Below are 27,345 nucleotides of genomic sequence, written 5' to 3'. Positions count from 1 at the left end.
ACCTACTACAAACAAATCTGGGGTACCCTAGCCTGCTTACATTCACCAATTCATCTTTATGATTAGAGTTTTAACTTTTGTTTTAGATTTTAGTTTTAATTGTATTATATTTTATTGTTTTCAAATGTTGCTCAGTACACTGTTTTAAGAAGGCTTTGCTTCAAACAGCAGTATAAAACAATACAAATTATAGGAAGTAACACAGCTCATGTATGCAAATAAATTTCTTCATCAGGTGAACCAGGTAGGCAGCATCTCTGAATATTTTGAATGTAGTGCTTTATTGCAAGAGTTTATTAAACTAATTGCCCATCTCACAAAAAGTTCACACCAGCAGCCTTTTTAAATCCTGAAAACAGAATGTCTCTTTCAATATGAATAATCCATAAAACCAATTAGGTAGGTAATAGTTTAACTTGGTAATTTACAAACAGATTGCCTTTAATATCTGGCTTTCCATTGTATTAATTCAACAGGCAGTATGTAGGAATGAATAATAATAATAAAAGTAATAATTATTATACTATATTTCTCCTTACTGTCCTAGCTCCTGAGTCTGCAACATATCATCACATTTTACAGGGAAAAGAAACGTCTACATACGTTGTTCCTGCTTACCATGCCACTTTGTCAGGGAAAATGTTGCTACTACAATATTAAAATAGGTGTACTATACCAAAATCAGGACTTTATTGGAATTGTATTTTAAGACTAAGAAAATTGTTCCTGTTGTCTTGAATAAGTACTACTAAGTTCACAAAATGAGTTTGAATCTGTTCAACTCCTTAGAAAAATGCTTACTTTCCTACTGAGGTACAACAGAATACAAGAGTTTTCAAATGCTCTACTGATAATCTTACCAGTATACTATGTTTCTTTGCATATAATTTGAGCAACAGATACTAGTGACCAGAAAAAATTAAAATGAACTAAAATGAAGAATATAATTTTCATATGATACTTGAGATCATTTTAATAGGGCAATTTCTAATTTAGGCCCAAATAATACACTTCTTGGGAATTTTTCTTTGTTTAAAAAGAAGAGGATCCCTCATGATTTAAGCAAGTCCCATACAGCTGAAGACAAACATCCATAATTTCAAGATGTGTTTTTCAAATGGTAATGCTGATTCTGAAGACTGCTAACCTTCAACGCGACTCAAACTTATGAAATCTATATTCAGTGGACTGAAGATGTAGCCCACTGTTTGACATCAGTTGGGCAGTTTGGATACACTTGCAAAGCTTCTATAACTTGGCTGTTGTCCAGAAGCAGTTTCATTAGCAAATATTCTCTCTGTACAGAATTAGATGGGCCTTCTACAGGTTTTATCAATTCGAGATGCTGTAAGCGTTCAAAGGCCTAAAAATAAAGCAATACAAGCAAATCATGTATAGATTCAAACTAAACTATATTCTGTAGTTTCAAAGATAATTCACCAGAAAAGTATAAGTAAAATTAGAATCAAAATCTATCTAAACCCTTGTTTAGTGTCAAAATCACCCCCAAATTAGTTTAAAATGGGAAGCTACACAAATGCATTAAATAGGCACCAGAGGGCAGTACAACATCAGACATAGTGATCAAATACACAAATTCATGTAAGCAGAATATTTCACCACCAAAGTTTTAGCAAAACCATATTTAAACGTTAAAGCATCTGTATTGTTATCATATCCAGAATGCACCATTAACGGTCTGTGACAATAAAATAGAAATCAGCTTTTCCTAGAAGAGAAACCATACATACCTTCATGACAACAGGCTTCTCAAAATTGTACACAGTATGCGCTTTCCTCTGAACAAACTTCTGATACTCTGCATTAACAAATGTGTGTTACTTTACGGTCTTAGGGGAACAATATGTCTTTTACAAAGAATCTATTATCACCTCACCATGATAAACCATCTGAAAATTAAATGGTTCTCCTTCATAAGTATCATTTAAATGCTTCATAGCTATTATGAGGCACAATTCCAGCACAGACAGACCTAGAAGAGAAAGAGGATAAAAATTAGCACCTCTTACTTCTTATCTTTTAAAATATCCAAAGTATAATTTTGGTGTTCAAATCCAAATGGAATATGAAAACGTTTGTACCTGCAATCATTTTTTTTACATACATCATTTGTCATCATTTAGACCTTCAAGGTTATCCTAACTGTTTTTAGTTATTCATGATGATTTTAGTTGAAAGGATGAAAATCGTCTTACCGGATTTTATTCATGAAGATCAATGTCCATTTTTACCAAAAGACAGTTGAGAGATAATACCAGAGATGTCTTGGACATTTGGAATACTTAGAACAACATAATAAAAAACAAGCTGCATTGATCTTTCTAGATGCAGAAAAGGCCTCTGACAATTTGAACTGGACTTTCTTGTTTAAAGCTGATAATTTTGGAAAATCATTTGGAAGGAATAGAAGTATCAATGGAAAATTGAAGGATTTTGGTGCGTTCACTGGATTTAAAATTAACAATGAGAAAACTAATTCATGTTAACAAAAAACATGAGGATGGAAGAGCAAAAAGAATTTATTGAAAAAAACAGGTTTTAAGATTGAGAAAAAAGTGAAATACTTGGGTATTACTATGACTAATATGAATTGTATGTTATTTCAGAACAATTATGTTAAGACATGGAATGAAATTAAGAAGGATATGCTAAAATGGGAGAAATTACAACTGTCATTGTTGGGGAGAATTTCTGTGATAAAAATGAATGTATTGCCTAGGATGATGTTTTTGTTTCAAACAATGCATATGTTTTGAAGGTAAACTGAGGTACCATTTAAGGAATGCCACAGGTTTGTATGGTAAGGTAAAAAGCTAAGGGTTAAATATAAAATCCTCCAAGATGCAAAAGAACAAGGAGGATTGGGATTGCTTGATTTGAAATTGTATTTTGCAGCCTGCTACTAGGTTTGGATGAAAGAGCAGGTGCTGCTGAGAAATAAGAGAATTTTAGAACTAGAAGGGTTCTGGATAGCATGGTTTGGATAACATGGTTTCCTATGGCATGATAAAGTTAAGGTTAATGTAGATTTTAAAAATCACTATATTAGAAGTTCCATATTGAGAATATGGAATAGACAGAAACCCAGATTGTGCCCAAAAATGCCTTTATGGGTCTCAGCAAAAGAAGCATTTTATAGAAAAGAAACAGCAGGCAAAAAGAGATGGTTAACATATAGAGAGCTGTTAGAACATGAGCATGGAAAATGTAAGATGAAATCAAGACACTGACTGCAGAGGGATTTAGCTTTCAATGGGTTTCATACGCACAGTTAAGAGAAAGATTTAAGGTAGACAACAGGACATTCAGAATTGAACACCACAAGACAGAATTTGAAATTGAACTATGTACAAATGATGAAAATGTAATTGCTAAAATGTATAAACTTTTGTTGAAATTTGAAACGGAAGAACAAGATGTGAAAGGGTATATGATAAAATGGGCTAAGAACTTTGGACATAATATACTGATGGAACAATGGGAAAATAAGGAGTGAAATTTACATTATCTTATAACTTAAAAGAGAATTTTTATAAAATGATGTACCATTGGTACATGGCTCTGGAAAAGCTATCTACAAGATATAAAGGTACATTTTGTCATGCCTCATGGACTTACGAAAAAGCCAGAAAATTTTGGGTTCAAATACACACAGTGATACAAAGAATTTTAAAGACTAATATTCAATTGAAACCAGAACTTTTCTTGCTGGGACTAATGGATAGACAATTAGAAAATGGAATATTGTTTTTATGTATGGTAATTGCTGCGGGATTATTATATGTGCAAGAATGGAAAGACTCTGAAATACCCACAATGGAGGAATGCTGGTGAAGATGACAAAATTAGCAGAGATGGCAAAATTGACTTGTCTGATTAGAGAAAGGACAATAACCACATTTATTAGTGACTGGAAACCCATTATGGACTTTTTGCTGGAAAAAAGGAAAAAAATGAACTTGAGGTTTATGGGTTTGATGATTAGAAAGGGTAGACTATGGAAAGAAGGAAATTGTGTTGTAACCTTAGAGATAGAAGGTAACATATAAATGTACTTGTAATTGCTGTTAAAAAGATTGGAATCTGCTTCTTTATAACCTTTTCTTTCGTTCTTTTTTATTTTTTTTTCATTTATTACTTTACTTTTTCTTTCAAAATTTGCATTGTTTTTATTCTCTTGAAAATTTCTTTTAAAAAATTATACATAACCACCCCTCATTTAGCAAGCCTGCTCATCAAACTTCAAAAGCAATGGAGAAAATCTGTCTCTGTAGTGTATGCTTCTACACATGCATAAGACCCTGTCTGCCATTTTATGCCTGCACATAAATATGTAACAATCACTCCTCCATTAATGCTATACCAAAAATGTACGCATTCATTACAAATATTGTCTTACCGTGCACAATATTCGTTTTTGTGTCCATTCTGCAGAGTCTGCTTGCTTCAAGGAAGTCAGAGACACGAATATAAGGGTGGGACACAGTTACATTATTGGAAGCAAGCATCTGAGAATTAGAAAATAAACTATTTAATTGTTCATTCCCAAATAAAGTCTACAATTTTTCACCAAAAGTTGCTATAATAATCAGATTATTACTGCAGGATGGAGGTGCATAACATCCCAAGCTTAATGTGGCTGTTTTTGCTCAGAATAAAACACTGTATTTCGCAGCTTTGTCCTAGGCTTAGGACAACATAAATTAATGCAATGTAATGTTAGGAACAATGGAATGCCTTTCAGCTAGCTCCCTGTGTGAGTTTGAGCATAGAAACTCTGATTTTAAACCGGAATTTTAAGCTTTAGACATCATGGAAAATTTCTGGTCATAAAAAGCCAGGACACTTACAGAAAAGTCAGAATGCAAAAAGTGGGCAAGACAGGCATGCCAACTGTTTCTGGTTGCATAAATCTTGATTAACATTAATTTGGAAACAGTCAAGTCCATTGGTAAAAAGGTTGGGAACCATTATTCTAAAGATAGTACAATCTGCTTGCAGGATGGCATTCAACCACGGAACCGAATCTTCCTCACTTCTCCATCAAATAAGTGAATCCGCTCTAAAGGCTGGGGACTTTCCAGGGCCAAGTTGGGGTGCATGTGCAAGAATAAATGGATGAAAAGTGTTATTCATGCAGAAGTATGCTTCTATGGCCCCAAAAGATAAGCACTCAATATATTAAATTACAAAATTTAAAATGTAATGGCTTTCAGAATTCACATTAAATGTTCCTAAAATGACCATCCTTCACTTTTGAGGCCAATTGTGATTTGCATGACAGTGTACAAAGAGAACAAATACATTTTAAAGAAAAATATCTAAACCATTTATCGTGTATTGATCACAAACTTTAGCATAGTAAATCAGGTTTTTTTCTTTTTTTCCCTAGCAATTCTACTCCTTTCCATTTATCTGAATTATTATTTATTTCTTGATTACAACTAAGGAATTAAAATACTAACATCTTACCAGCAACATGAACAGACACCGCAGGTCTTTACTATAATAAAACTGATTTTGCAGAACATCTTGAACTTTTGTGTCTTCTAGAAGAGACTAAAATTAATTTTAAAATTATTGATCAAATACACTTCATATACTGGAACATATCTTTATACAATGAGTCAGGAAAGATTAAGAGTTGCTTAATTAACATCAAAACATGTAAGATTATGTATTTATCAATAACACAAATATGCACTTCCCGAAAAAGTGGCATACAGGCAGTCCTCACTTAACAACCACTCGCCCAGCAACCATTTGAACTTACAACAGCGCTGAATGAATGGTAGTTACGACCGATCCTCGTACTTACATCAATTGCAGCATCCCTGCAGTCCCATGACCACGATCCTGCAATTATGACATTGCAGCATCCCACAGTCACATGATCACCATTTGCAACCTTCTTTGCTGGCTTCCCACAAGTGAAGTCAATGGGAAAGCCAGGTCGCAAATGGCAACCATGTGACATCCTCACTTAACAACCCATGGTGATTCACTTAACAACAGCAACTGGAAGTGCCAGAATTTCTGTCACTAAGTGGTGTAGTCGCGTGATGTTGTGCTTTACAACTGTGTCACTTAGTGACAGAAATTCCAGTCCCAATTACCATCATTAAGTGAGGACTACCTGTAATCAATTTTAGAAAATCTAAACCAATTTGAATTTTTTTTTAAACCTATCAGTTGTAAATTATTAAAACACAGCTATATTTAAGATTAAACCAATTAAATGAGCAAGTTATTCGCCGCAGAGGGAAAGGGAGCAATTTAGGCAGAACCACCTTTTATAATGCCCTGCTTTATAATAGTAGTGCTACTTTGCTTTTTATTTAGCTGTGAGGGGGTTTGCTTTTGTTTTACAAATGTCTTAATGATCACAACGGGCATGAAACTTTGTTTACTTATTTATATCCTGTATTTATTCACACCCCAATCCTGACAGGCTCTGAGTAATTAAGAATGACAGAGGACCAAACGCACATTTAAATACAATGGTTTTAGCTTATTTTTAAAAAAGCGTACGTGAGGAACTGTGAGGTGGCTGAGAAAGAAACAGGAGGCCCTCTAGACATAAACGACAGACAATAGAATTCATTAGTGGCTTTTCTATGGAATAGCAGCTTAGACCTGTGAAGAAAACCAAGGTAGGAGAGATGCAAAACTTTCAAAGAGGCTCCCATAATGACCTAACTAATAAAAGGCTGAAATTTCCAGGCACAGTGTCCAAGATTCTGAACAGTGCTCCTAATTCTTGCATTCTTCAAGCTCCTTAATGAAATCAGTATGATTCTGGCTTGCTTGGCACCATTCTGCCCCATGGGGCTTGATGGCAGGGTTGGGGCCGTCGGTATTTCTGGAGTAGATAATCCAAAATTGGGGGCCACCACTAGAACAGCCCATTGCTTGGGCCACATTCCATGAACCTCACAAAACGAACTAATGTTCCAGGAACAGAGCAGTGTTGTGAATCCACAGTATCTTTCAGCATGCTTTCTTTTTGTATTATGCTTTCAGAGAAGCACTTGTTCTAGACCATTCTGAAAGTTCACCAGTGAGGCTTACGAGATGGTTCTCTTCCTCTGGCATCAGGGAAAAAATCTGAAAACTCCTATGGCTCCTGAAATATCCTCCAAAAGGATGGTAAAGTTGTAAAGAAGTGTAAAGTTGTAGCCTTCTCTGTAGTAATTATTTCAGTCAAAAAGAATTAAAGGTTTTTATATACAAATAATTAATCATTTTCAAATATGAAGAATTATCTCATAAATAGTTTTATTTGTTCAGTCACTTCCGACTCTTCGTGACTTCATGGACCAGCCCACGCCAGAGCTTCCTGTCGGTTGTCAACACCCCCAGCTCCCCCAGGGACAAGTCCATCACCTCTAGAATATCATCCATCCACCTTGCCCTTGGTCGGCCCCTCTTCCTTTTGCCTTCCTCTCCCTAGCACTAGCATCTTCTCCAGGGTGTCCTGTCTTCTCATTAGGTGGCCAAAGTATTTCAGTTTTGCCTTGAATATCATTCCCTCAAGTGAGCAGTCTGGCTTTATTTCCTGGAGGATGGACTGGTTTGATCTTCTTGCAGTCCAAGGCACTCTCAGAATTTTCCTCCAACACCACAGTTCAAAAGCATCGATCTTCCTTCGCTCAGCCTTCCTTGTGGTCCAGCTCTCGCAGCCATATGTTACTATGGGGAACACCATTGCTTTAACTATGCGGGCCTTTGTTGTCAGTGTGATGTCTCTGCTCTTAACTATTTTATCGAGATTTGTCATACATAATTAGTAAACAGCTATTTTGATGATAAAAATAGACTTCTCCAATTAGTGTTGTCGTTATTAGCCCTTATTTTCACTTATAAAAAATACATTGTTGCTGTTTTTTTTGAAAAGTTATGGCTGAACCAAAGCAGGAGAAAAGATATCAACACTGCTCAGTTTTCCTGTAAGTCCATAATTAATCAAGGAAAATACATTGGCAGTTGGGCCCACAAAAGGTCTATTCTGTATTGGGAAAAAAGAAAAGGAGGCGCACTAGATTTATAAAATAGTGAAACTGTGTTTAACTTAATGGGGGGAAGGGTTGTCTACTTTAGCCAGTTTGGTCTAGTGGTTAAGATGCTGGGCTAGAAACCAGGCAACTGAGAGTTCTAGTCCCACCTTAGGCATGAAAGCCGGCTGGGTGACCTCGGGCCAGTCCCTCTCTCTCAGCCCAACTCACCTCACAGGGTTGCTGTTGTGGGGAAAACAGGAGGAGGAAGGAGTATTAGGTATGTTTGCTGCCTCGAGTTATTTATAAAAATAATAAAGGCAGGATATAAATAAATATGAACATATGTTAAATATGAAGGTACAGGACTGCCACAATTTATATAATTTAAGACAAAAATTTGGTTCACTACATGCTAAGTCTGTTGCATCAATGTCTGCAAAACTGAGGTTTCATTGTATATAACAAAGACATGTAAGAATGAAACCATATAGATCATGTTTTAGTAGTTGCAGGAATACGTGAGGGAGTTACCAATGGGAAATTAAATTTTAAACCGACTCTTTAATCATTTTAATCATTGCTAAATAGATCACTTAGAATTTAATCCAGCCGGGTTGTTATGCTTTAAAAGTTGCCTCTCAGGTTATGTACTAACTATTCTAAGACCTGGCATTTTGTGTCTAATCTCAAAACTTAAAACTTTTAAGCACTATCTGTGTCTGTAGATGAAACATCTCATTTAATATGCATCTTGTTTAGAGAACAGGATGAACCAGACTGAAAGGGAGCTGAGTAAGCTTACAAAATAACTCATTCAACTGCCTCAACTCCATGCTCTTTTTCCATGCTCATATGGCTGCTTTATACTTTATACCACTCATGATTTCACACTGCATGTGGATGCACAGCTGCTTCACTAAAGAAAAGAAATGAAGCGCAAAGCAACTCTGTATAGCCTAAATATGTATGTATGTATGTATGTATGTATGTATGTATGTATATAGGTATGTGAAAGAGCAAAATATTAAGCACAACTTGATTTGCACATTGACGTTCTCCTCCCTTTAACACTAACACTGGATACAGGATTGCGGGGGAGAACTCTGCAAACAGAATGATCTTGCAGGCAACAGAAACAATGGACAAATCCCCCCTCCTTCCTTTTTGCTTCTTGTCCTTAGAAATCTGACTGTAGAGTTGAAATATCTACAGGGTTCCAAAGAAAAGACAAAATGGCCAAAATGTCCCCCCACCCCCTGGGAGCTGCTCTTGGATCCAGGTTTGCTCTGCCAATTCTCCAATCATATATAAAACCAATGTATTATTAAGACATATATATAATTGCTACCTGGGAAACAGGGATGTAAACTGTCAAGATCATTTCTGTTCCCCTGAGTTTATGTGGAGAAACTTAAACAGGCAATTCAGTTGTTTGTTACTGCCTTTATTTTAATTACCTGTATGTTTTTATTCCACTTCTGGAGAAAGGACTTTTCTGGAAATTCTGGAGGAAGGGATAATTGTTCTTTACAAATATTCAAATACGTTTTAAAATCAAAAGAATTCATTAAGTATATTTGCCGGTGGGAAAATCTTGACTTCACTCTTTTCTCCATGAGTTCTAGAATATCCTAATAAAAGATTACAAATACAGCTTTCAGTTATTATTTAATCCAAGTATATCAGATATTTTTAATGATAAACTTCTAATGCTATTATTCTGCAAGCTCATACATTTCAAGAGTAGCATGTTCATGAATCAAACTTCTAGTTCATCTATAAACTAAACTAGGGGTATCACAAAATATTAAGAGCTTGGAACGGTAGTTTTAAATGTTCCAAGCTTAAAGTAAAAAGCTTAAACACCCATATGCTGCAGGATCGAAGCCAACAGTTCATCTGGTCTAGCATTCTATGCCCCACAGAGGATAAACAGAAGTTTGGGAGCAGCTCACACGCACAAACATTTCAATCCACTCTGTTTTGAGTGGTTCTGCCTCTGGTAATTGGTTGCACTGTGTGTGTGTATGTGTTACTCTTCCAAGCTTCTGAGCGCGGTTTAGCGAGTAAAACAACGTAAGAACTACCTATATGAACTTTCTTTGGCAGACATTTTCAAAATGCATCAGGAAGAAACAAGCCAATAGCCAGTGAAGTACTTTTGGCTGTTATATTGTTCATGCACTGTTATGGTTGAAACAGTTTCCTACACTTAATAAGTGAAACTAATTTATAACTCCTGAAAGCATCTTTACTTGCATCTAATCTAAAATAGAGAAATATTTTCAGAAGTATCTGATCTTGCACAGACTCCTAATGGCTTATGGGGGGGGGGGGAGAGAACTATATTGTCTTACCAGTCTACAAGTCAGACCAATAACAGCTATAGGTGTCTGTGCTGATTGTGATATATCAAAAAGGTTATATAGTAACGTTTGGTTCTTATGATGGACAAACAAATCAAACTCATCTAGAATGAACAGAACAGGGCAACTGTGGTCACGATCTCCTGAAATATGAATCAAATTGGTACATATTAGAACTGTCAAGAAGCCACCTTAATATTATTACATTCATCTGAATTTTAACTTACTTTAGAATCTGCATGTTAAGAAAACCTCTGTATAAGTAATTGAGATGTAAGTTACTTACTATATAAATAACTAAGTGGTACTTGTACACTCTATATAATTAATCAACATTTTCTTCCTTTATTGCTGAATAAAGCACTGGGCTCTGTGACAAGCCGGTGATCGACAAAACCCTTTGTGGCATTGTGCACTGATAGCTCCACTGTAAGAATTAGGTGAGTGCAGTGCAAAAAAAATGGACCCTGCAACTGGGCAGGACAAGCACTGAGAAAAAACAAGTACTAATAAAGTTTGCTCATACAACTCAAGGGGTCAATATGTCCGACCTGGACTAATCAAGCAAATATTTTCCACAAGGCTCGACATAATGACCACCGTGTATTTCACCAATATTAATCAGTAGGTTTTTTTTTCTAAATAGTTTTGAGGCAAAAAGTAAAAAAGTGAATAATAGTTTCATAACTTCATAATTGCTGTAAAATTATAAAATGCAATAAATATTGCAAAGCCAGTGTAAGTTTCCATTTTATTCTATACCCAACAGGGCAAATCATGCTGCTTTTCTCTCTCTTTCAAAGTTGGGCAAATAAGGACATATTTATTTATTGCCTGTTTTATTAGATTTTTTGACCACCCCAATCACGCAATTCTGAGCGGCTTACAAAAGAAAATATTCATAATAAATACAATAACAACAAATATTTAAAATTATTTTCAAACCAAAGCACATACACAATTTCTAAGGCACAATCTTAATTAATTAAAATTCCTCCCTTTTAATCTACTTCTGAAAGGCCAACAGGATAGAAGACAGACCTGAGCAAATTATTAATATTGCAGTTTCATTTAGCAATATGAGGGTCAGAACTGAAAAACCTCTTCTCTTACTCTCCCCCACCCCATCTCCCCACCCCTGTCTTCCAGCAATTTTTTTCAAGTTATTTGTATTGGACAGGCTGATTTGAGATGAAGGAGACAGTCCTGTAAGTACCTTGGTGCTTTACAAGTTAAAATCAGCACTTTAAATTGCACCCAGAATACTACTGGCAGCCAACACCAGGCCACCAGCACAAATGTAGTATGTTCATAGTGTTTAGTGCCAGTTAATAAATGGGTCACTGCATTTTGTACTAACTATATTTCTGAGTGGTCTTTAAAGACATCCCCAGGTCTAGAGCACGTTGCAGTAGTCCAACCAGATGGCAATGAGAACTTGAATTACTGTTGCTAGATCTTCCCACTCCTGGGAGAACTGCAACTGGTACACCAGCTGGAACTGGGCAAAGGCCCTCTGGCACAGCCTCCACTTGCCCAAACAGCAGTAGTTCACAATTTAGGAGGACCCTGAAGTCATGAACATGCTCTCTCAGGGCAGTGCCACTCATTCAAGAGACAACACCAGGAGCAGCAGAGAATGTCAATGTTTGAACAGCAATTACAATTTCTTCAACCTGTTTCTCCCTATCCAAACTGTGATAACCTCCAGATACTGGGACAAGACTTCAATCCTATTGCCAGTGAGCCCTAGGATGGCTATACAGGAAGCCCTTGCTTAGTGACTCCCTCATACAGCCACCATCCACAGTTACGATGGTGATGAACAAGTAACTTTGTGACCAATCCTCAAATTTACAACCTTCGCAGGTCTGTAAAGCACAGGAAAGCTGAAGTAAGATTGTAAGTACAGTCACAGTTCCACTTAGGGACTGTTTTGCTTAACAACCAAGTTGCTGGTCCCAACTGTGGTCGCTAAACTAGCACTACCTATAAATATTTGGGTTTCATCAGCGTATTGATGATACCACACCCTGAACCAATGGATGACCCCCTCTAGTGTTCTTAAAAAGTAGAGGGAAAAAGAATCGAACCCTGTAGCCCTCTGCACATCAGAGGCCACTAAACTGACCTCTCCTCCTCTACAATCACTAACTGGGACCGCTCACAGAGAAAGAAACTGAACCACTGAAGCACCCTACGCCAATAAGTGGTCCAGAAGAATAACATGGTCATTGGTGTCAAAGGCCACCAAGATGCCTAATAGGATCAGAAGGGGCATACTCCTCCTATCTAGATCCCAACAATGATTAATTATCAGTGCATAACCAGGCCTAAACTCTGAGTAAAAAGGGTCCAAATAATCTGTTTCCTCTAAGTTTCCTTCCCAAAGATGCCTCAACAATTTCCTCTAGAAAGGGGATGCTGGAGACAGAACAATATTTTCTAACACAGGATCAAGGGAGGGCTTCTCAAGGAGGGGACACACTACAGATAGTCCTTGTCTAGCAACTGCCTCATTTAGAGACCATTCACAGTAACGACAGTGATGAAAGAGTAACTTTACGACCAATCCTCACATTTATGACCGTCACAGATCTGTAAAGCAAAGAAAAGCTAAAGTAATATCATAAGCACAGTCGCGGTTTCATTCAGCAACTGCTTCGCTTAATGACAAGTTGCTGGACCCAAACCACTAAACGAAGACTACCTGTATTGTCTCTTTCAAGGCAGCAGGAAACACCCCTTCCACAAAGGAGTACTGACTACCTCCCAGATCCAGCTGATCAGACATTCCCAGCTCTCCTTAAGAGTACAGAAGGACACTGATGCAGCCCACAAATGGCAGAAGACATACTAACAAGCACCCTTACCACTGTATTGAAGTCCACAGGCTAGGAATCCCAGATAATATGGCAAGATGTCACCCCCGTCTCCACCACGAAAAGCCAAGACTTCAATGAATCTGAGCAACATTGTTGGCAAAGTCTTGTGCAAAATTTTATCCCTCAGTAAGCCAAAGAGCATATTTATATTTCTGAAATCTGAATGTGCATGTTACTTATCTGAAGACTCAGAAGCTCTTCAGTTTCTACCTCACAGAAAATGTTAAACATTTATGTAAAGTTTTCCTAGGGTTTTTTTTTCATTCAGCTGCAATCTAATTTCTCCTCACCTTAGTAAATTCTAAAATTTCAGTGATAGAGTAAACCATATATTCTATACTATTAGCTATCAAGGAAATAAGCTTACCTCTCTTTAATGCTTCCAGAAGAAATGCAAGATTTTCTGCAAAACTACCCTAAAAGACAAGCAAGTTATAATGACTAATTAGTATATTAAAGCCCTAAATATGAAAAATTGCAATATTTTAACTGCTAACTAGAAATCTGCTTTACTTAAAACTTCTGAATAACAAATTACATTTTTTGTAAATTTATAGTATGGCAATAGCTGCTGTTTCTGCTACAAAGCAGCAAAACTGTTACGGCTAACACATTCTTTGGAATCCCTAAGCTCTCTTTAGATTTTAGCCATTATTATGAAGCAAAGAATGCATTATTGACTCATGGAACATTTTGTTTTCTTTTGCTATAAAATGAATTGACTTCCCCTCCTCTTGCAGTTTCAAGACCATCTGAGATTCCTTTTCAGATGTGAGAGACATTAGGGATATGCAAAATGTTCTGCACACAAACCATTCTCTCCACCGATATCCAAAGCAAGGCATGTGCTTTTGGATGTTTTGTTCTGAGGGGAAGTGGCATGGGAAGGGAGCAGCGAAAAAGCCAAGGACTTTAATAGCTGAGGCAGAGTATTATCTAAATATCTAAACCACACAAAGTTGAGTGGCATATAAATTTAAATAATAATGATACCAACAACAACAAACTGTTTCTGACAATAATCCATAATTTTAGCCCTTCAAAATGAGAAATATTCTAGTTGTGCAGAATCAGAATTTTAGCAACACCAATTTTAAAAAGATGTATTCTTTCAATAAGACTGAGATTCTCCAACTTTTCTGGTGTCATGAACTGTAAAAATTTCAAATAGGACTGACCTATTTCACTACTTTAGTATCACAAAATCAGGAATCTCATCTAAATAATGCAATTTAATAAAAGTTAAATTGAACCCCTTGAGAAATTAAGTTGTTTAGGAATGTAAGACTGACAGAAAAAAATATCTCTTGGAAAGAATTCCCTTAGAAGAGAGTATCTGTAGCTCAGGGTTGAACTGTATGAATGAATGAATGACTTTATTGATTAGTCAATTGACCATATCAAAAAGTTGGGCATCAGCCACTATGAGATATAAAATATAAAATATAATACCATAAAACAGGTAAAACACAGTAAGATAAGATAAAATATACTATGGTAAGATAAAATACGATAAAATACAGTAGGGAAAAATAGAGATAAATTGGTAAGATAAAAATGCAAGATATAATAAAACAAGTAATAAAATACAGATGCAATGTGAGTTTAGAGGAATTCATCACCTTTACATGCCACCCGAATGTGTTCTATAAATTGCGTTCTCAGTTGGACAGCCCTAACCATAAACTTAACAGTTCTATTGACCACGTACGTATTTGTGCCCTGGAGGGAGTAACATAATCTTTTGTTACGGTCCCAGTATGTGGTTCTGTCAATTAATGTCTGACGGTACTGAGCCCTTGCTGGGGCATATAGTTGGAAGTTAAATAGGACATGTGCAATGTCTTCTACTTCGGATGCTCCACAAACACATGTCCTCTCAAGGTAAGGCACTTGGTGGAATCGTCCATATTTGACCATAGAGTCTAGCTGCTCAAACCTTGCTCTAGTAAGAGCTATCCTATGGTATTGAGTCAGACTCACTGTCAGGTATTTTTCCATTTGAAAGGACAGTTTATTCTTAGCCATCAGGGTTGAACTGTGGCGTCGTTGGTGCTCTCTGAGCTTGGTTGTTTGCTTGCAGACGTTTCATTACCCAACTAGATGACATCATCAGTGCTGGTGAGTGTGGGGTTTGCTCCCTGGTTATATACAGTAGTTTGCCCTGCCAGTGATGGTGGGGGTGTAGTTTCTACTAAGGTTTTTCCTTGATTTCTATCAAGGAAAGGAAAAAAAACCACACTGGCAGGACAAGCTACCAAGGACTCCACAAAGAATTCCCTTTAAGCCAGATGGCATTTCTTCATAATAAAAAGCTCTTTAAAATGCTCCTGGTTGCTTACTTAAACAAATGAAGGCATAAGGAGTAATAGCTTGATATCATTCTTGAACATGGATGATGAAAGTACAAGCACTTAGAGAATTTTTTTAATTTATCTTTTCTTCCCTCTTTTTAATATTGGTATATGATAACCACCTAGATTATTCTTCATTCGACACTCAAGCTCCTGTATTTTCAATACAGTTAGAGCTAAGGCATCAATAAACATTTCTCCCTTCTGTCTGCAAAGCCCTGAGTGCAATCCCAACAGTGCTCTGTTTTTGCCTGTGCGTGCAATGTCCAATGTCAGACATGCTTCAGGCTTTCCTTTCAAACTGCCTAGGAAAGTCAGCTTTGCCAGGCAAAGCAGAAATGGGGGTTTGCTTACCTGTGGTATGTGTAACTATGTTGCAATCAGTTCTCATGAACAAGACAGAAACAATTAGATAAAAGCCCTGGGGCGGCGGTGGGGGTGGGGCTAGCAGGCTAGCAAGATATGGCACCCCAGGAAAGCAGCATCCAAGCCAGTTGGGAAGAGTAGGGGACAGTCAGGTCAGTTGAATATGCTGCCCTAGAGCATAGTGGTAGTGCCCGATGGGAGGGACGGAAGGCGTCAGGAAGATGGTGGGGCGATTGTGAGAGGTGTTGTGCTGGAAGCTACTTGAGGGAGGATGGGAAAGAGGAGCAACGTGCACCAGTTTTGCCCTACTCACCCTACCTGGACTTTGTTTCATTCGAAATCCAGTACTGTATGACCAAAACATCCACAGTTTCAATTCTGCCAAATCATGACCAGCCTCAAACAGTTTTGTTCTGTGTTTGAAATAAACTCTTTTTCCCTTTTCCTGCACCCCTCCGAATGGACACGCACATGTGTTATCCACAAAGGCAACATACATAACTTTTTCTTAGTCTCCAGATAATATGTGAAGAGCCTCTGAGTCAACATCTACTTATGCAACAAATCTGACATTCATTTTTTTGATATTATGTTTCTTGTATTTTTTTCAATCTGCAAGTCTTGTCAAAGTTTTATTACTATCTTGATTACTTAGCTTATTTTTTATTTCTCAAAGCCAAGACAGAAAATTAAGGGAAATCAAGTTGTAACGGCCAAACAAGGAAGCTGAGCTTCACCAGAAAGCAAAAGCATAAAGAGCTGGTCTAAGCTGCAAAATTCAAACTTGGATGCAAACTGACTTCATTTAAAAAGTTCAGCAAGCAATAGCCCTCCACTTTAATATACACCATCCATTACATTTTCTGAATTCTTGACAATCCTGTTTTTTCAGTTCTCAGTATTTTCACGTTTTGGTGTTTGTTGTATGATATTAAAATGTTAAGATTTTTTCAGAAGGCAAAAACAACAACAACCTTATTTAGAAGATCTAGAAAAGCCACTTTCCATATCCTACATGTATTGCTGAATTTGTTTCTTGACCTCAACAGTCATCTATTTAATTCCTTGTTGATTCAGGTAAGATACATGCTTATTTTATTTATTTTTTTCTCCTTACCCAAAATTAGAACCAGTAGCTAACATTACTCAAGCAATCTCAAAACGATAATTATATTTAAAACTAACCAAGTACATTATTCTCATATTCATACTGCAATATAGGGCTATATGCAATTCTAAATATAACTTATTGTTTAACTTACAAAAACTTTATCTCCAACCACATTCTCCAGATTTAGCTGTCTTGTAATCTCCTTCAAAGCAATTCTACCATTGGTCTGTAATAACCCTACAAGGTAAGAGAAAATATATTATTTACTCTAGACTTTATTTATCTTTTATCAGCTTGATACATACTATCTTCAAACAGAGAAAAACCAAGATATATGCAACAGGCAAAGTAAAATTCAGAATTGCACTGACATGAATTAGGTTTCATATTTAGATCCAGTTTAGAGGAAAGCACCACATGAAATAGTTGCACCTGAGCATAAAGCATTTCCCCAATACTCTAAAACAGTGTTTAAAGCAGAATGGTAGAGACTGTAGGCTTGAAGTACCCATTCTAGCATCCCTCACTATTGACTCTATTGGTTGGAGCTACTGGGAATTATATTACAGTAACATTTAGAGAGCCACAAGACTTGATTTAGATGTCAGAAATGTTGCCTCTAAAGCAACTAGTTCAATGACCTAATCAAAATTTTCATAAAGCTATCCTACGCTGAAATGGCAGTTAGAAAGCTTTATGTATTATTCTATCCTGCTACCACAGAAGGCAGTAGCAACAGTAGTACTTCTTTCCTATTACTTAACGCAGTGTCTAAATTTTTAGACACAACTAGATATTCTAGAAAACTATATTTAGTAATCAAAAATATTACTTACCATTTAAATGAACCTGCAAGACGTTATCTCTTACTTGCTTTATTTCCAGAAGGTTTTTTAAGACGTGACAAGTTAACTAGAAAAACATTAAATAATTCATCACTTATGGTAAAACAGAGTTGTATATGGATACTTATACATTATATACTATCAGTATTTAGAAACAATTAAGGTTTTTTGGCACTATTTAGCAATATAAATTATTATTATTGCCTTTTGGTTGGATCCCTGATTCTTTTACAGATGGGAGGCTCTTTTAGTTTCATGAAAGGTCTAAAATTCATTGAATTTTATTCATGAAATTCATAGGCACCAACTGCAGGAAAAAGGGAAGCAATTATCACACACATCGTTCTGGAGAACAGATTTCAGGGGCTGTAAATGGGATATTCTCTTTTAATTCCCTTCCCACTGAAGCTCCGCAACTCGAAGTCTGCTTCAGATGGTTGGAAAACAGAATAGGAAAAGGCACACGGAGATATGAGGGGGGAATCTGGAAAAATATCCTCTCTTCCCTTTGAAGAATCTTGCATGGAATCCAAATACTTTTTTTGATACCTCTACATATTGCCGTGAAACCTACTCCTGGTTCTCCATAAAGGCACACTTTAAAAGTATACCTATCATGTAGCACATTTAGTAGACTGTTGTAAAGCATGACACCTGAAATACTGATGGCTTGATAGAAGGACATATGAAGAAGTTAGAGGGAACCACAATATTTGCTATATCCACTGGAAAAGAAAATGCCATACTCATATCAATACTATCTGTACATGCTGGTGAAAGTTTGGGAACTCTTTGTGAACAAAGAGAGTGAATGTTAGCTCTATTTGTTAATCAAGACATGACACAATAGAGTTTTGTGTGTTGTTTGTTTAATTAGAGTTAGAAGCTCTAACGACAAGATTACGGATAATTCTAAAGGGTTCTTTCACCACCACTCATCTGCTCCGTGGGAAAAAACAGCCTTGGTCGTATCTTTTATCTTATTTTGAAATTTTTGTAAGCTTTCTCGTAAGAATTTGCTTATATACTTAAAAGTGAAATGTGAATGCATAAGAATAAATAAAAGCAGGAGAGGCAAAGAGCTATCAATTTTAAAGAATAAGAATTTTACCCATTATTTCACAAATTGCCTTCTGCTCAGACTCTTCTTCACCCCTGCACCTCTCACATCTATCCCTGAGAGTCACGTAGCAAGTTTGGAGGAGTCTTTGTGGGAGGCAAAATGCAAAGAAAGAATCCACTCTGCAAATGAACACTATTCCATCACTAGTCACATCACTAAGTATATATTAAAAGGGGGGAATTATATTAATAATTATAATAATTATTCTATAACTAAAAGGAGGGAAAGCTAAGGCTTAAATACTCTGAATAACGAAATGACCATTATCTAATATACTAAACATAAACACAGTTAAAAGTACTACCAGAGTCTTTCCTGACCCTCGTGGTCCAATAATAAGTACAGAATTGCTTTCACCATTAATAGCGGTATGTTTTAACAGCTCAAGTAAATGCCTATGGGAAAAGAAAGACACACATTTCAACTTCAGACAAGGGCGTATCTTGGGAAATTTTCAGATACCAAGTATCATCTCAACTGAAAAATAAATTACCATTCAATTACTGAAAAGACATCAACACCAAAATAACTAAATATCAACAAAGAAATATCTGAAAATTCCCAATAAGGCTACTAAATATATCAACAAGACTTCCTACCATATGGCAAGATTATAACTCATATTCACTATATGGCTGATACAATACTAATAACTGAAAAGAATAAAAACCCATTGTCAGTGGGAAGGACAATGTCTATATACCATCCAGGAGTTTCCTTTTCCAACTGAAAAAAGGGTCTGACAAAAAGAGTTCTAACCAAGTGCCAGCTTACAAATAATGCAATACTTGTTCCAGGTCTGCTAAAGAAAGCTTCAACCTAGACCTATAACCAAGCTGGTAGCATTTAAAAGAAAAGAGTAAGGATCATGCTGCTCCTGTGCATGTGTCACTCAGTGCAGCATTAGAAGAAAAAACTGCCAAGGAGCTCTCCTCCTAGGTAGGACAACTACCTAGGTAGCAGAAGAATTACATGGATGTAGCAGTTAAGTTCCAGGCATTGAGCCACAGATGTCCTCATACAGCAACACTTGAAGCTACAACTGTGCTGAGAACTGCGGTACGTCTAGACTGTTGGCCATAAATGCCGTGGTCTTCACCAGGCTGTTATGACCTAGGTGACTGCCACTACGTTTTTGGGAATCAGTGGGTGACTGGGAGGCCAAGGGTCTTACGCATCTTCTTGATCGGGAGCATCAAATCATTTTAAGGAAGGAGCTTCAGAGACCCCTTGATGTCCCTAACCCTAACCAGTAAACCATGCTTTTTGAGCACCTCTTGAGTTGCTCTTCGAGTGAGATGGACGGTGATGAAATTTGAAATATAAATAAATAAAAATAAATCTCTCCAATAGAAAGGCTGAACATTAATCAAACAAACAATATGAATATGAATGTATAAGGTATAATTAAACCACTTGGGATAGGATGTGGTAGAGTGGGATCTCTGACTTCCATATGGGGGTCTCCAAACACTCCACCCCAACCCTACTGCACCCATCCACAGATCCTGGGGAAAGACTGCTGCCACTAGCTACTTTATTCCAGAGAAAATCCTTTCTAGGATAGTAACAATCTCCTTCCAGGCTTTCCTTCCATATTCTCTCCAGGCAGGAAGAGGTAGAATAACATAAAGAACTAAACAACTATATTGAAAAAGACTGATTTGTATCAGCTATGTGCTCCCCCAACCCCTCTCTCTCTCACACACAGCATCAAGGTGCACTGCCTCTTAGCTTGCTGTAAAATTTCCTGATCCCCAACTAAGGTTCCTGCGGATTGGGGTTTCTTCTTTGCCTCATCCAAAATACAAAAAGGCAAAGGAAAATGGAGCTGGCCCCACTTTTGTAAAAAGTCCACCTGAGAGAGAAACTTTCTTGCTCGTCATTGGTTGCTCAGTGTTTGATTTTCCCAGGTTTTGACTGTCTATTACTAGATTGACAGGTTTAGTTTGATTGACAGTTCAGATTTAGGTTCACTTTCATGTCTGAACCTCCAGGAATGGTGTTCCTTTCCACTCTAACAAGTGAAGTGTTCTATTAGACTGAGACAGCATAATGATAACTGTTGTGATAATTCAAGAAAAGCAGTTTTCATCTGATGTCTTGAACAAGTGCCACCAGAAATGTTCCTTTTTCATGTTTTATCTTTTTATCTATGAGAATTTACAAGGCAATATAATTAGGTTCAGAGCTACTTATCTGGGGGAATCCTTCTGGGTGCAAAAATGAATTAAATCTAGGAGTCTTTCCATTCTGGTAATTGGATATTTTAGTGAACAGAAGAGCATTTTTGTTTATTTTCTTATCCTTCAATGTCAGCAACATATCCTACATTGGAAAAAACCACAGAGGGCTCTAGGAAGAGAGAAAATAGGCAAATCACACCCCTGCTCTCTACATAGCAGTATCACATTTGCAGCAATCTGCTCACTGAAACTCTAAATCCAACCTAATTTTGGAAGGACAGATCTCTGAAGTCTATGAAGTTCAAACCCAGGAGATTCATTATGAAAGTCTCAAAAACAAAGGAAAAAGTATTTTTGCTTACTTATACTGATGCTCAAGTCCAAATAACTTTCCATTTGGATTCAGGTGACAGAGTCTTTCACGTAATAGTTTTTGTACCTATAAGTATTTAGACATATATCATTAAAAGACATATGATACTAACACACACAATTTTATCCTTACCTTATGAGGCTTGCAAACATGATCAGACCTTATTAAAAATGCATGATCAGAAAATAACATATTTTACTAGTACCTATAAATTAATATTTGTAAAGAAAGGTATTTATAAGTCTCCAGGAGACTTATACGAGATAAAAGATGTACTGATCATTCTGAACATTAGACAATTTGAGAAGAGTGGAAATATCATTGCCCTTGGCATTATTTTGTAAAGCTTCTCAGTGCTTTCATTAAAAAGCTAAACATAATTTTGCAAGAATTTATTCATGAGAATCAGTGTGGGTTACCTAAAAGACAGTTAAAGGACAATCTTAGAAATGTGTTGGACATTTTGGAATTTTTGGACCACATAATGAAAACCAAGCTGCATTTATTTTCTTAGATGCAGAGAAGGCCTTCAGCAATTTGAACTGGGATTTCTTGTTCAAAGTTTTGGAAGATACTAATTTTGGACAGAACTTTATAAAACGGGTAAGATCGATTTACACTTCATAGGAAGCACAAATAATTGTTAATGGAGATCTAACAAAGCCTTGTGAGATGCAAAAAGGCACAAGACAGGGATGCCCACTGTCTCCTCTCTTGTTTATTTTGGTTCTTGAAATACTGAATAGAGATATAAGACAAGATGAGAGGATTGTGGGAGTAAAGATTAAAAGAGAATTGAAACATTCATGGGAAAACTAAAAGAATTTGGTGCATTGGCAGGTTTTAAGATCAACAATCAGAAAAAGATGTTAACAAAAACATGAAAATAGAAGAGCAAACAGAACTTATGAATAAAACAGGTTTTAAGATTGAGAAGAAAGTAAAATATTTGGGCATCACTATGACAAATATGAATTGTATGTTATTTCAAAATAACTATGTTAAGACATGGAATGAAGTTAAAAAAGATAGTTCAGATGGGAGAAACTACAATTATCATTGCTGGGGAGAATTTGTGTGATAAAAATGACTGTCTTGCCTACAGTGATGTTTTTGTTTCAGACAATACCTGTTTTGACAACTGATGCACCATTTAAACTGTAGCAGAGGATATATCTAATTTGTGTGGCAGGTGAAAAAACTACGAGTTAAATACAAGGTGTTACAAGATGCAAAGGAAAGAGGAAGATTGGGTCTACCTGATTTGAGATTGTATTTTGCAGTTTGCTGGTTTGGATGAAAGAATGTGCATTGTTGAGAAATAGAAGGCTCCTGGAGTTAGAACGACATGACCTGAGATTTGGGTGGCATGGATATTTGTGGTACAACAAGGTCAAGATTAACGTAGATTTTAAAAATCATTGTTAGATGCACCATATTGAGAATATGGAATAGATACAAACCCAGGTTGTGCCTGAAAACACCTTTGTGGCTTTCAGCACAAGATGCGTTTTATAGACGAGAAATAATAGGCAAACACGAATGGCTAACTTATCTTGAGATACTAGAATTTTGTAAAGGAGAATATAAAACAAAATCAAGAGAAGAACTGGTGGCAGAGGGTTACAGTTGTCAGTGGTTTTCTTATCTACAGTTATTAGAAAGATTTAAAGTAGACAAAAGAGTTTATGGTTTTGAACACTGTAAGACTGAGTTGGAAATAGAATGGTGTACAGATGGTGAACATATAATCGGTAAACTGCTAAAATGTATACACTTCTACTGAAATTTGAAACAGAAGAAGAACAAGTGAAAGACTATAAAATTTTTGGTTATAATATACAGATGGAACAATGGGAAAATATGGGGTTGAAAGTATTGAAATTTACACTATGTTATAATCTTAAAGAGAATGTTTATAAACTGATGTACCATTGGAATATGTCACCAGAGAAATTGTCTAGAATTCATAAAGGCATTCCAATTTATGTTGGAAATGCAAACAAGAAGACAGGACATTTTATCTTGCTTGGTGGACATGTAAAACAGCTAGAAAATTTTGGATTCAAATACACACATTACCTAGAAAACCCGTGACCTGTTAGGTCACTGTTTTAGAAATATTTCCTTACCAGATTCCTCAATGTCTGCAACAATTGCAGAGCTTCTAATGTACTGCTTTCACTGGAAAAGTTCTTAAAAATTCAGGGAGATATTCAGAGATGTATCTGCCTTGAAAGTAGCCCATGTCATTTGTATTGAACTGTACAGCACAGCCAAACATCAGGAGCTGACCACAGGAAATGTTTTATGTCATAACATGTTTTATAAAATTTGCCAAATTTCAATTCCATGGGAGTCATGGGTCCTGCATCCTGTAAGTTAGCCTATTTGAGGTACCTTGGTTCAAAACCTGTTGGCCTACGACACACCATTTCGCCCAGTTAAAGGTTACAACGTATCAAACAGACACAAGAGTTTTAGTAGTATATAGATATACAATTGAGACCAGAGGTTTTTATTTTGGGATTGATGGTCAAACAACTGGAAAAATGTCATGGAACTTTGTTTTTGCATATGATAACTGCAGGGAGATTATTGTATGCACAAAGATGGAAAGACATGGAGTTGCCCACAATGGAGGAATGGGTGGTGAAGATGATGGAACTTGCTGAGATAGCTAAATTTACTTCTTTGATCAGAGAAAAGACAGTATCTACATTTATTGCATCTGGAAACTTATTGGCAACCAGTGTAAAGCACAGAGAATTAGTGTAATGTGGCCACAGTGTTGAATGCCTAACAACACGTTGGCTGCCACATTCTTGACCAAGTGCAATTTCCAAGTGATCTTCAAAGGAAGCTCATTGTAATGTCCCTTACAGTAGCTCAGAGGGCACAAGTCACTACAGCAAGGTCCTTCCACTCCAGGTAGGGTTGCAACTGGCATATCAACCAGAGCTGGGCACAAGACCTTCTGATTATGACTGCCTCCTCCTTCCACTAGTAGTCATGAATCCAGAAGGACCCCCAAGTCATGGATCTGCTTCCTTAGAGGCAGTGCTGCCTCCTTGAGATACACCACTAGAGCTGATAGACAGCAAATCCATCTTGCCTGAGTTCAATTTCAAAATGCTTTCTTGCATCCTGACTTTTAAAAGCCTCCAGGTACTGGAAGATGACCTCCACTGCATCGAGCTTCATATTCTTAACAAAATCCCTTGTGCAGATAGATATCTAACTATCAGGACAAATCACTGAATTATATTTTCCCTTGTATTTAAAAATAAATTCTAAGAATGGTATTACTAACCTTTGAAATGCATTCCCCATTTGTAAAGCTATCTTCCTTCAATTTCCGTTTGCTCATTTTAACTCACATTCTAAAAGGAGAAAATATTTTATATTACATAACTTAATTGCATATGTTGAAAATAATTCTTATTCGCTACTTCTTTAACTTTGAGCAGCAAAAACAGACTTCTAAAATTTAGAAAACTGTATTGCTAGTCACACATAATGCCATTTAGCATTCAGTGAGACAAATAGTGACAACTGTAAGTCATTAAATAATTTTACACACATTACTTTATCAGTTTAAAAATTCAGTTGTAAAAAAGATGGTTCAAATCCTAAGCTCCCTTCAATAATCTGAATTCTCTTCAAACACTGACTTCTCTTTATTCCTGAAATTGTATGTCTAATCCTGAAAAGTTTCTGAGGTCCTTGGTTGTTATATATGTGAGTACAATCTGTAAGTGTGTATACAGTTGTACAACAGAGTGACTCTGGGAGGTAAACAATAGATAAAAGCATGAAAACAAAGTAACACAAAAGTAAAAACAATGACTTAAATATCTGTAAGAAAACAAAACATAAACATACTCGTAAAGAATACAATATGACCAAGCCACCTAATAAAACTTGGGGGTGGGGTGGGGACTCTAACCAACCTCACACATCAGGTTCAACTAACATACTGACCCAGTGCCTGAAGGACAAACTAGGCCTTCAAGGTGCAATGGAAAGCTAACAGGATTGAGGCCATCCAAATCTTGGCAGCAGGTGTCATGACAGCTACTCACAGGAAGACACAAAAGGCTACTCAGAGACTGTTGAGAAGATCTGGTTTCTTGCTGCCAGTAGCTCAAATACATGCAAGTACCAGAAAATGCTTAAGTAGCCAAATTCTTAACAGTAACATGTTTTCATCATTACTATGGAAGTCTTCTTTATTCTATACTGAAAATTCATAAAATTTGTACAATTATTTACTACCACCTTTGTGTTATCTTTTTACCTTTACAAACCTGCTAGAAAGATTCAACATCTGGGTAGATGTTTTAGATTATACTTTTTGCTCAACACAGCATTATCTGTATTGAGAAATGTAGTATAGAGTTCATTTTCAAAAGTAACACAGATGGAGCTTACATCACACACACAACTTGTACTGTCAGCGGTCCCCTGATCCTGTTTTTATATCATATGAGGGGAGCATATTTATATACCAAAATGTGGAAGTGAACTTTCACATATGTCAGCAATTCTGGTGGTTTTTTGTGTCATTTGTTCAAAAAACTTATGAAAAAGTGGAGCAGAAATGTTTAAAAAATGTAAACTTGAGAAAGCTATTTCTTTCCTACAATACTATTTCACTGATTGTTAACTACCTATGTTGTTGAGACTGCTTCGAGATGGAACTCAACTAAATTGTTATGCCAACTGTCCTGCTATCCCATATGCAGCATCCAGTATCCTTTGACAGCTTTCATCACTCACAGTACACCAGTCATAACTTATATCTACTTTTTACTTATCGTTATAAGTAAAACATAACTATTATTTTTATAAAACAGCAGAGCCTTGGACTGAACGGACCACGTGACAGCCGGATGGGTAGCAGCTCCCAGTTCTGAAGAGTTCAATAAATGACCATCCGAGCTACAACCTGCCCAATATAAACCATCACAGTCAGTGAAATTGCCTTGCAAGTGGACTTGGCACCCTAAAATTGTCCAGCTCCTTCCACCTAAACTACGTAAGTGCAAGGATCAAGTAAGTCGCTTATCAAACCTAAATAAATCACAGGAGCGGTAAATGAGGGCAATCGCCGGCTGTTCTTCGGCGTACCTGCGACCACCGAGATAACATGCATCCCTCATGACGGGAGGTCTCTAATAGTCTCAATCTCCATGAATGGGCCCTTTCTAAAAGCCTACATTCTGGGTGATCCTATCCTGACGAAGCGAACTCCCGGATTCAATGACATTATGCCCCCTTAGCCCTCAGAAGAAACACCAAGGAGGACAGCCGTCTGCTCCTTTCTCTCAGGCAGAACAGAATCCTTGACCTGCCTTGGAGCCGTGATCTCAGTTTGCCATTCTCAGAAATCTCATTAATAAAAGGGGATCCACCGCCCAGGCGATGCGGATTCTTGACTCACCGCTGCCCTACTCCATTCAGCTTCCCTGCGTTCCCTCTCCTGGGTCCAACCGCGGACAGGCCCAAACTCTCCCTGCGAGAGTCGTTACTCCTCGGCCAACTGCTCGAACCTCCCAGCAACCACCACGCACCTACCATGTGACCTTAGCAGCAAGTACGCACGCGCGTAACAGCGGTTTTACACCCTTATATACAAGATTGCCTCTCTGTCGCGGGCCTTTTCAAGACTCTCTTCCTCCTCGCCTCCACCCACACACCTACTTCCGCTTTACG

At 37.0% G+C, this 27,345-nt stretch overlaps 1 protein-coding gene across 3 annotated transcripts; it reads right to left on the bottom strand.

Annotated features, from left to right (window-relative positions):
- Nucleotides 1-395: 395 nt before the first annotated feature.
- Nucleotides 396-27,320, bottom strand: ORC4 (origin recognition complex subunit 4). 3 transcript variants are annotated; one of them, XM_063318384.1, is made up of 14 exons: nt 27,208-27,320; nt 24,941-25,010; nt 21,617-21,693; nt 19,373-19,463; nt 17,937-18,012; nt 17,252-17,337; nt 13,637-13,685; nt 10,376-10,527; nt 9,476-9,649; nt 5,494-5,580; nt 4,421-4,529; nt 1,898-1,993; nt 1,752-1,819; nt 396-1,363 (listed from the first exon to the last, which is right to left on the bottom strand). In XM_063318384.1, exons 2-14 carry the CDS (start codon nt 24,995-24,997, stop codon nt 1,181-1,183), a joined length of 1,305 nt encoding a protein of 434 aa, XP_063174454.1. In that variant the 5' UTR covers nt 24,998-25,010; nt 27,208-27,320; the 3' UTR covers nt 396-1,180. The 3 variants fall into 3 exon arrangements, with proteins under 3 accessions (XP_063174454.1, XP_063174453.1, XP_063174455.1); XM_063318383.1 differs by lacking the exon at nt 27,208-27,320 and adding an exon at nt 27,074-27,201; XM_063318385.1 differs by lacking the exons at nt 1,898-1,993; nt 27,208-27,320 and adding an exon at nt 27,074-27,201.
- Nucleotides 27,321-27,345: the final 25 nt, after the last annotated feature.

Source organism: Candoia aspera, chromosome 1 (assembly GCF_035149785.1).
Source record: "Candoia aspera isolate rCanAsp1 chromosome 1, rCanAsp1.hap2, whole genome shotgun sequence".
Lineage (NCBI taxonomy): Eukaryota > Metazoa > Chordata > Lepidosauria > Squamata > Boidae > Candoia > Candoia aspera.
This window is presented reverse-complemented; position numbering and strand designations above follow the sequence as displayed.